Source organism: Rhamphochromis sp. 'chilingali', assembly GCF_963969265.1.
Source record: "Rhamphochromis sp. 'chilingali' genome assembly, chromosome: 21".
Lineage (NCBI taxonomy): Eukaryota > Metazoa > Chordata > Actinopteri > Cichliformes > Cichlidae > Rhamphochromis > Rhamphochromis sp. 'chilingali'.
In genome coordinates this window covers 30,063,680-30,074,386 of record NC_137949.1, presented here as the reverse complement: position 1 = coordinate 30,074,386, position 10,707 = coordinate 30,063,680, and the positions used below count along the sequence as shown (strand labels likewise).

General features: G+C 45.1%; 1 protein-coding gene across 2 annotated transcripts; it reads right to left on the bottom strand.

Moving 5' to 3' along the window:
* Nucleotides 1-8,383: 8,383 nt before the first annotated feature.
* LOC308389473 (choline/ethanolamine transporter flvcr2a-like) lies at nucleotides 8,384-10,695 on the bottom strand. Of its 2 annotated transcripts, XR_013970274.1 has the most exons (3): nucleotides 9,651-10,695; nucleotides 9,041-9,173; nucleotides 8,384-8,406 (listed from the first exon to the last, which is right to left on the bottom strand). XR_013970274.1 is itself a non-coding variant. In XM_080870912.1 (2 exons), the coding sequence occupies exons 1-2, from the start codon at nucleotides 10,212-10,214 to the stop codon at nucleotides 9,096-9,098; spliced, it is 642 nt and encodes a 213-aa protein (XP_080727038.1). In that variant the 5' UTR covers nucleotides 10,215-10,695; the 3' UTR covers nucleotides 8,933-9,095. The 2 variants fall into 2 exon arrangements, 1 of the variants encoding a protein (XP_080727038.1); XM_080870912.1 differs by lacking the exon at nucleotides 8,384-8,406 and having other exon boundaries at nucleotides 8,933-9,173.
* Nucleotides 10,696-10,707: the final 12 nt, after the last annotated feature.

Here is a 10,707-nt window from a genome sequence, read left to right as displayed (position 1 = left end):
ATGAGACCGCAGCGGGCGAGGATGATGAGACCGCAGCGGGCGAGGATGATGAGACCGCAGCTGAAGGCTGGACGGGCTCCTCGGGCCCCCCAGCTGACGAGGCAGAAGGCTGGACGGGCTCCTCGGGCCCTCCAGCGAGAACAGTCTCAGGACCAGTGGGCACAGGGGCCCCTGGAACACACAGGACAAAACCAGCAGGCGCACGGGCCTCTGGCAGGGACAGAACAGGACCAGCAGGCGCACGGGCCTCTGGCAGGGACAGAACAGGACCAGCAGGCGCACGGGCCTCTGGCAGGGACAGAACAGGACCAGCAGGCGCACGGGCCTCTGGCAAACACATAGCAGACTTCAGCCGCCCAGAGCATTGACTCTGCTCAGGCAGTGACAGCCGGGTGCAGTCCTCAGCTGGGTTCCTAGCCTCCAGGGGTCCAGAGTAGGCTGAGGGCTGAAACTCAGCCTCTGGGGAGGCCCTGGAGCACGTCACAGTCTCTGAACTGGCCAGCTTTTTAGGAATGATTACATCATCATGAGGTTTGTTGCTCTGCTTAGAACAAACTGATGAAACACAGTTCCTTTTAGATTGATTTGACTGAGCTTGTTGTACCGGGGTAGCAAGTGACACAGGGTGCAGGGCTTGAGGCCGGGCGGCTAACTGAGCTTGAGGCCGGGCGGCTAACTGAGCTTGAGGCCGGGCGGCTAACTGAGCTTGAGGCCGGGCGGCTAACTGAGCTTGAGGCCGGGCGGCTAACTGAGCTTGAGGCCGGGCGGCTAACTGAGCTTGAGGCCGGGCGGCTAACTGAGCTTGAGGCCGGGCGGCTAACTGAGCTTGAGGCGAAAATGGTGGTGGTGGAGTTGGTGTCTGGGCTACAGGCGGCTTCTGAGCAGGAAACACAGGACACTGAGCTACAGGTGGCTGCTGAGCAGGGGACTGAGCTGAAAGCGGACGGGCAGCTGACTGAATAAACATAGCTCCAGAATAAACAGATCCAGACGGAACAGTCTTAACTCCTGGATCTGAAAAAACATCAGGCGCACAGTCTTCTGAACCAATGGGAAAATAGTCATTCTTAAAACGAAAACTCTTATTTTCCCGAACCGGAGAAACACGAGCTGTAGTGTTCATGTAGCTGGCGTTCGCAGCTTTGGGGGAAACAGTCTGTCTATCCCTTGACAAAAAAGGCGAATGAAGGGAGACTCTGTCACTCACCCTAGGCGGTTGTTTGAGCTGAATCCCAGGCTCCTGCTGGAGCTGTGAGTGCTGGCTGCGTGTTCGCTGCCTCCCTGTTGAAGAGGGAGCGGCGCTGGCGGAATGTGACGAGGGAGGACTCTGCTGTGGCTGCTCCTGCTGTGATGTGGAAATGCTGGGTGAGTCAGGCGGCACGATAATAATCCCTAACATCTTGTAAAAGGCTTGTGCAGGCGTGAGCTGATTGCTTGCAGGCTCGTAGTAATCCTCCCGGGACCGGCTGGAGCGTTTTCTGCGAGACCTGGGCGTCCGCGGGGGGGAAGCAGACGAGTGGGCCGAAGGGTAGGCTGCCAGCGAGGAACGGCAGCACGGAGGCCCTCCAAGCGCTAGCCGAGTCCCGTCAAAACGGGAGCTGCGCTTCCACGGTGAGTCCGCTGGATCCATTACTGGTCGCGTCGTTCTGTCAGGGCTCTGTGTGCGGGCAGGCAGAGATGAGGATCCAAATGCAGGACTCAAACACAGAATTGAAACTCAAAAAACCTCAGCTTTATTGCTGGCAGAAAAACAAACATGGAGTGAGGATGGAACACTGAGACCAAGGACACACAGGCATAATTCTGAGGGTACGACGCGACACTGAGCATGGGAAAACACAGGGCTTATATACACAGGGTAGTAACGGGGGAATCGGCAACAGGAGGGAGACACAGCTGGGAGAGATCAGGGCTAACGAGACGGGGGAGCTAAGCTGCACACACTAACATAAGACAGACTTTCACAATAAAACAGGAAACATGAATTACAAAACAAGCATGCAGACTTTACACTGAGAGACAGACAGAATGACACATGGAATCTGAACTAAACTAAACGTGAGATATAACTGAGAACAAATCCTTAAGCACGGATAAACAGAAACAAGAAATAATAATCATCATCATCACTACGAGAAGAAAACAATCCATGAAGCAGAAATAAACCAAAACATAATAAACTCAAAATACTGGGTCCAACGGACCCAGAACCGTGACACATATTAACCTTAACCAGAGGGTTTTAAAAAAACAAACCAGTGTTTACATACCATATCTGCTTCTGCCATGGCCTGGTGGACAAGAAATTGGTTAAGGGTTCCCCGAGCTTTCACGCCCCTCATGTTCTTCATGTGCCACCACTAGAAGCATGCCTATGGAAAAAGTGCGCCAGCACACAGTGCAGTGCGCTTTAAAGGTGTTATCGTGCATTTTCCCAGCCAGGTGTTTTCCTTTTCCCATTCCTCCCTGTACTTTTGCAGCCTATTTTTCTTTCTCTGAAGGGAACAAACATTGCTGCTCTAATGCTGGGCTTATACTGTGTGATTTTTGGCCCATTTTGAGACGATTTTTGAGTCGTGCGACCGATTTGGTGATCGGCCCGATTTTGGCCTTCATCGTGCATCGTTTAGTATACGTGGGGTAACGAGAAGCACACTGCTCACGCGCAAACACGTAAACGTCGGTGAAAAAGACTGCGCAGCACGGCAGTGCAGCGTGTGATCTGGACACAAGCGATGGAGGCACAACTTGTAGAACTTTGGAAAGCTCATCCGAGCCTTTTCGATGTGGCATCACAAAATTATCACGACCACAACAACCGTGAAAATAGTTGGATTTACACTGCTGCTCAATCACAGCTGCCTGATCATGTTTTTCATTAGCAATTTAGCAAAGTTGATGGTGGTGGTGTGTCTGTGTGAGTGAAAGACAGAGAGGGGGAGCGACAGATTTTCTGTTATAACCTTCATTTTAAGGAGGCACAGTGTGAGCACTCAGGTCGCATCAGAGCATCGGGTGAGACCCTGCATCGTGACCTACCAACTTCTAACCCCTGCGAGTCAATCGTGCAGTTTGAAAATCGCACAGTGTAGGGCTGCACGATTAATCGTTAGAAAATCGCGATCTCAATTCATGCTTATGTGCGATCTCATTTCCAAATGACAACGATTTAAAAAAAAAAAAAAGACGACGATTTTACCGCATTTTGATCCGGGACGTACTCTGCTGTGCCGTGTGATGCTAAAATTAGCAGGGAAAAAACAACGGAGAGCACTTCAGGGATGACGAGAAAGTGACAGGAGAAAATCCGTCCCGGTCAACCACCCAAACATCAATAACGGGAACCTTATACAGCGCTACAGTGTGTGAATGGGTGGATGACTGGTTGAGTAAAGCGCTTTGGGGTCCTTAGGGACTAGTAAAGCGCTATACAAATACAGGTCATTTACCATTCCCTATACACGTCGAACTCCCGCAGGCACAAAGAAATTACGGAGGCTATCACTTATCACCTGACCAAAGATATGGCTCCCATCAACACTGTGCAAAACGAGGGATTTAGGAAAATGATCAACACCCTAGACAAACGCTGCACAGTGCCGTCCCGCATCTATTTTTCTATTGTTGCACTACCTGCTCTATACACGCAGCGTCGAGCAACGGTGGAGACGGAATTTCAAGCAGTACAACATTTTGCGGCAACAACAAAACGTGAGACATTTGTTGTTTTTATGTTTATTTATTGTTTTTATGTTCAGTCTTAACTGTTACGAAGTTGATGTGCAGTTAATAAGTGCAATAAATATTTATACTGGAAAAGAAAATCGTGAGAGAATCGTGATCTCAATTCTAAGCCAAAAAATCGTGATTCTCATTTTATGCAAAATCGTGCAGTCCTAGCACAGTGTCTGCCCAGCTTTAGGTTTACTGTCATCCGAGACTTGCACCGCAGTGTCGGCGTTTGTTTCCCTGTTGGCCATGCTTCTTGTTGTGGTCATCTGTTGTCTTCCAGTATTTTCTCTGTAAGCGACCTTTCCTCGACCAATGAGATGAGCGGTAATCTGAATTGTCATACTCGAATTGTCATAAGTGTGCTGTCAGCTCATTGGTCACAAAGCAGGAGAGGGGCTGGGAATTATGTTTTCAAACAAAGCGTTAATTCCATAAACATTTATAGACTACTTTTGATTCTCACTGTATTACGGAACAAAGTGCGTCCCTTATTAGCTCAATACGGGACGATTCCGTATTTTAAGGGACGGTTGGCAACCCTAATCACAATAAGACTTTATTGTACTTCCTGGAACAATATGATGCGTTATGAGCTGTGTAAAAATAGATATACGAAAACATTTAATTTAATGTAAGTTTTGCACATTAGAGTGTAAACAAATCACTCAAAAAACAAAACTGGGAGATTATGATACCTGGGAAAGACTGCGTGGAAGTAAATACACTGACCCAGCAAAAGATGGCGACAGTGGTCACGTCATTTCCCATTTGGATGCCTCGTTCAAAACCAGCCCGGTCTCCCAGCAAACAAACATGAAATAGTTGGCGTTTGTGTTCGTGGGTAGGGAGCTTCAAGTGTTTTTCGTGACAAGCAGCACAACTTTGTGACTTACGTATTTCAACAGGAAGTATACATTTGTCCAGGCAAGCGGGGCAACCAAGAAAACAGCAAAGGGTTGGATTTCAGCGCAAGCGGTGATATTTTTCTAAACCTGACACATTTTTTTAATTGGCTAAATCTAACAAAATCGTTTTTACGTTAGGTAAATGTTTTATTACAACTTTCCTGATGTAGCTTTGATGTCTACAACACTGGGAGTCATCTCATTTCAACAATATCTGTTTTTTTATTGTAATCCCTTTACTGACTTTTACTTGCATATGCTTTCCATACAGAAATTACTACAAAAAACAAAACAGAAAAACCAACACTGAAACGAATGCAAACGAATATTAATCATTAAAAAAACAAACCTAAACTGAAATGAGGAAGTCCACTCTGGAAACTAACAGAAACTAAACTGAAACAAAAGTCTAAGTGAAATAAAAATAAATGGTAAATAGCCTGTATTTATATAGCGCTTTACTAGTCCCTAAGGACCCCAAAGCGCTTTACATATCCAGTCATCCACCCATTCACACACTGGTGATGGCAGCTACATTGTAGCCACAGCCACCCTGGGGCGCACTGACAGAGGCGAGGACACTGGCGCCACCGGGCCCTCTGACCACCACCAGTAGGCAACGGGTGAAGTGTCTTGCCCAAGGACACAACGACCAAGACTGTCCAAGCCGGGGCTCGAACCAGCAACCTTCCGATTACAAGGCGAACGCCCAACTCTTGAGCCACGATCGCTAACTAATGTCCCGCTCCAGTTCACATACAGAGCTATTAGATCAACTGAAGACACCATTGTCTGAGGTTCAGAGGCTGTCGGATTGGTGTGCAGACAACAACCTGGACCTCAATACCACCAAGACAAAAGAGCTGGTAGTCGACTTCAGAAGGAGGAAGTCTGAGCTGCAGCCTGTCAGCATCAACAGGGAGCGTGTGGAAAGGGTCTCCAGTTTTAAGTTCCTGGGTGTGCACATAGACAGACCTCCAATGGAGCTCAAACACCTCGGCGGTTTTAAAGAAGGCCCAACAGTGTCTCCACTTTCTGAGAACCGTCAGAAAAATGGACCTGAAGAAGGAGCTGCTAATCGTCTTCTACCGTTGCTCCACTGAAAGTCTGTTGACATACTGCATCTGTGTATGGTTCTTCAGCTGCACCATGGCACACAAAAAGGCACTTCAGAGGGTCATTAATATGGCCCAAAAATTACTGGACATCCTCACCCTTATCTGAAGGACCTGCACAGCATTTGCTGTCTCAAGAGGGCACGCAGCATCCGCAGGGTGTTTAAGCTGCTGCCGTCGGGCAGGAGATTCAGGCTGCTGAGGTCGCGGACAAACAGACTCAAGGACAGCTTTTACAACAGGGCAATAGCCCTAATCAGTGCTAACAGTTGACCTGATTGGCTACCTCCCTGGACTTTTTGGGGGGCCCATAACATAATAATAATAATAACAATGTGAAATAAAAACATAGACTCATTCTTTTTATTCATACAGTCATTCTTTTTATTTCTTTTTATTTATTAAGTTAAGTTACTGTGTTGTCTTGTTTTTGTTGTGTTGTGTTGTGCGTAATGCCGAGTGGGACAGTTTCCAATTTTGTTGTACTATTGTACTAGACTGAGGAATGACAATAAAGAGTTATCTCTTATCTCGTTACCTCTAATTGGAAACCTGACTTTACAGTTGCCCCACCTGTCAAATCTCACGCTCGGGGGGATTTTTTAAAAATATATTTCTATCCTCCCAGCAATTCATCCTTGTCCTCTGAGGCGAGCATAATCTCTACGTTAAGTACAATTTATGCAATCTATATGAATCCTACTGTCAAGAGCACAAGCAAGGCTTTCTAATGACGCAACATTTAAGGGAGGACTCCTAACAGACAACATGTACTTTTCCAAATGTTGCATTTGAACAAACCACAAAATTACTGGAATAATATCTTTTGGACAGACAAGCCAAAATTGGAGCTATTTGACTGTGATGCGCAGTGTAAACCAAACATAGCACAACAGCACAAACACCTTATAGCAACTGTCAAGTTCAGTGGTGGCAGGTTGTTGATTCGGGCTTGTTTTGCTGGCACAGGACTTTGCACTTGCAGTCAATGAGTCAACTATGAACCACTCTCTATGCTAAAGTATGCAAACATGAGACCATTTGTCTGACTGAAAGCTTGGCCAAAATTGATTTATGAAACAAGACAATCATCCCAAAATAAGCACAGCAGCAAATTCACAACAAAATAGCAGAAAAATTTAAGAATCGAGGTGTTGCAATGACCCGGTTAAAGTCCAGACCTCAGTCTGATCGTGGGACCTTGCAGAAATGAATGTCCTCAAACCCCAATGAACTGAAGCAATGCTGTAAAAAAGAGTGGAAATTCCTTCAGAGTGATACGAGACTGATAAAATTCCATAGCAACTGATTACATCAACCTATCACTGCTAAAGGTGGTTCTATAAACTATTTAATCATCGAGTGTACTCCGATTTTGACAAGGCTGCATCGAGTGCAGTGAAAAGTTTACTATTTAAGTTTAGAATTCTTTTTTTATATTATACTCTTCAGAAGGCGACTTGAGGCGACTTCTGTTGTGATTTGGCGCTATATAAATAAAACTGAATTGAATAGAATTGATAATTTTTCTTCACAAATCCCTCAAACTACACTGTAAAAAGGTACTTAAACATTGGTGGGTCTGTGTTACTGTCACATATGAAAACACTATCCTGTATATCAGTAAGTAAACTAGTTCTCTGTAGCTTGCAAGGATTCTGGGTACAGGACTTGTATTAAGTGACTTGTAAGGATGTGAAGTGATCATCAGCTTGTGCAAAGTAAACAAGAATAAAATTCAGTGGAGATGTAGCCACAGAGCGGGCAGATCATCTTAAAAGAACCGGTTAAACATCCTGTGTGCACAGTGTCATTTCACATGTTTGCAAACACATGTAGGGGAGACTGGCTGTTTGCTTTAGCATCTGTAACTCAATTAATTTTTGCACTAGTTTTCAGACTTTTACATAAAATGCCGACATTTGTTTTCTGCTCCCTTTGGGGTCTATTTTCAGAAAACACAAAATATCCTTTCACTGCTACGCAGACGACTGCCAAATGTATTTGCCTTTAGCACCAAATGGCCCAGGCTCCATCCAATTTTTTTGAACTACCTTGAAGATGTCAAAGCTTGGATGGCTCTGAACTTTTTGAGTTTCAATGAGAGTAAAACGGAGGTGATTGTATTTAGACCTAATAATATTTCATGCAACCCGCTTGGGAATTGTGGTTGGCTAGGGTATTATATCAAATAGCATGTGACAAATTTGGGAGTCATTATGGATGCAGATTTTAAATTGGACAAACATATTAGTTCTGTGTTGCAAAAAAGCTTTTTCCAGTTGAGGCAAATAGCAAAGCTGAAGCCAGTTTTGTCAAGACGTGACATGGAGAAGGTAATACATGCCTATATTTCAACTCGGCTTGACTACTGTAATGCACTTTATGTTGGAGTCAGCCAAGGATCTGTTGCACGTCTTCAGCTCGTTCAAAATGCTGCTGCCCGCCTCTTGACTGGTACCCACAGGCACCAATCCTGTCTTCTCTTCATTGGCTTCCTGTTCATGACAGAATTGATTTCAAAGCGCTGATTTATAAATGCCTTAATGGTCTTGCTCCCCCATACCTTTCTGAGTTACTTCAGCCTTAGATTCCTTCGCGGACCCTCAGATCAGCTGACCAGCTGCTGTTGGTTGTCCCAAAATCAATCTAGGCTAAAATGTAGAGGAGAACGAGCCTTTTCAATTATGGCCCCCAAACTTTGGAATACGCTGCCTTTAAATATTAGACAGGGATCTTCATTTTGAAAACACACCTTTTTTCAATAGCGTTCAGACTGGTGTGAGTTGATATGTTTATCATGTGTATTATTATGTTTTTATGTGAGTGCAGTGGTTTTATCTTGTGTTTTATCCTTTTGTTTCTGTACAGCACTTTGGGCAAACTTTCTGTTTTTAAATGTGCTACATAAATACACTGAATTTGGTTTTGGGATTTGGATAATAAACAAAGTTTAGTGCTGGTCAAAACAATTACTTTTGTACTCTCCCCCCCCCCCCCAATAAAAATCTACACGCAGTTGTTTCCTGCCATGTCAATCATCATATGAAATCAGGAATGGAAGTGGGTAGACACCGAAGTGACCATATGAGTCCTATCTCATCTCTGATTGGTGGGATTGGCGGTGCTACAACTCTCTTAATTTTACAAACATACCCAGTCTCCCCCATTTGGTTTGCCAATTAAGGACAACACGCCCAAATAGAAATAACCACTGCAATGGCAATTCATTGATATTGACGGTGCAGTTTAAATATAACTGGTGTAGTGGGTGCATCCATCACTCACACTGTTTTCGAACAATCAAAAACAAATTCCTTCAGTTTTTACAGATCAGATTTAGTCAGGGCCTCTTTGCCTGGTGGACAAAGAAGTATACCAGGTGGCACAGAGGGACCCCCCAAAACCCACAGTTCACTGCCTGCAGAAAGTGAAGAAAACACACCTGATATTTATCACAGCGCAAATTAATGCCCCCCCCCCCAAAAAAAAAAACAAAAAACACCAACAACAACAACAACAACAACAAAACAAAAACAAAAAAACAACAGGAACCAGGCACCAGGAAAAACATAGCCAAAGAAGCAGAATATCATTATTGGCACATTTCTATCATTATTTACAAGCTTTATCAAAACATCTAGTTTTATACAGCCTAACATTTGCATTTGATTAAATCCATAACTTATTGTTCTATAAAGTTGGAAGGATAAGATTAAGTCAGCTGGGCCCAAATGGAAATATTTAAATTGATTCCACTCTAAGATGTTCATTGAGCCAGTCTACTCCAAGTTACTAATGTCTATAAATGTACCAGATATTAGGCATTATTTTTCATGGGTTTTACGCAACAAACAGAAATTGAGGTCTGTTTAACCGACTCCCTGTGTTAACTCACCTGGTTGCCAAAAACTCCAATGGAGCAGGCGGTGGAAACCTCATTCGCTCCGAACCACACCGACGCCAGGCGGGAGGGCATCCCGAGGATGAAAACCTGGGCAAAGGAACTCATAAACTGTCCAAGCATGGTGACCCAGAATAGGCTCGGTTTGGCACTGGCCACCTTTATCCACGTCCCGGCGCAGTTGAGCGCATTCGCAATCAGCGCTGTGACCCGCAGTCCCTTAATATCCAGGAGCCAGGTGACTGGGAAAATGAAGGGGATGTATGTGAGCATGTAGACCATAGACAGCCAGTCCACCGCGAAGGCTTCCACCTTGTAGAACTTCATAATTATGTTGCTGATGATCGCGTATTGGATCCATTGGTAAGCGTTGATCAGAGAGTAAGAGCTGAAGAGGAACACTATCATCCATCGCCTCCTGTATAGACGCGTAGTGACCCCCAAGTCGCTCTCCCTGTTTATGATCCCGCTGTGTTCAATGGGGTCCGCGGCAGCTGGACCTATTACTCCCATGTGTGGACCATTCTCCGTCGTATCCGGAGCGCACCTGTCCCCCATTATCTGCTCCAGAAATGAACTGAACTGAAGCACAGCCACCGCGACACTAACCTACTTAAGATGTCCTTTAATAAAGAAAAAAGAAAAAAAACGAAAATAGGAGGGAAAAAACCCAAGTATCACTTTCGTTCCACGTGACACTGCCAAAAACCATTCAGCTGTCGGACTTCCTCTGTGCCTCGAACCCCTTTAGACTGATCAGCCTTTAATTGAGATGTCTAACCGGCTCCTGAGTATATACACTTGAGCTTTCTGAGAAATTCCCTTTGAAGAACGTGTTGACACCGACTTTTACTCCACCCAGCTGTTGAGATAAGAAATGACAGTGGCTGTTCCTCGGGAGCTCTGAGAGAAACCCTCAACATGACAGAGCAGAGATAACCTCTGAAGACGACACAGTGCAGTCTGTCTGAGCTGCTCATGTCAGTACTGTTGCATGTTTCGACTTCATTCCCTGTTGCAACACAGCAAATTATCACTATGCCGCAAAAAA

What these genes read in the sequence shown, in the direction of transcription:
- LOC308389473 (XM_080870912.1), bottom strand. Translation starts at nt 10,214, where the DNA reads ATGGGGGACAGGTGCGCTCCGGATACGACGGAGAATGGTCCACACATG. An exon ending in TTGGAGTTTTTGGCAACCAG is followed by an intron (nt 9,174 to 9,650) that starts GTGAGTTAACAC and finishes CACTTTCTGCAG; the next exon opens with GCAGTGAACTGTGGGTTTTG.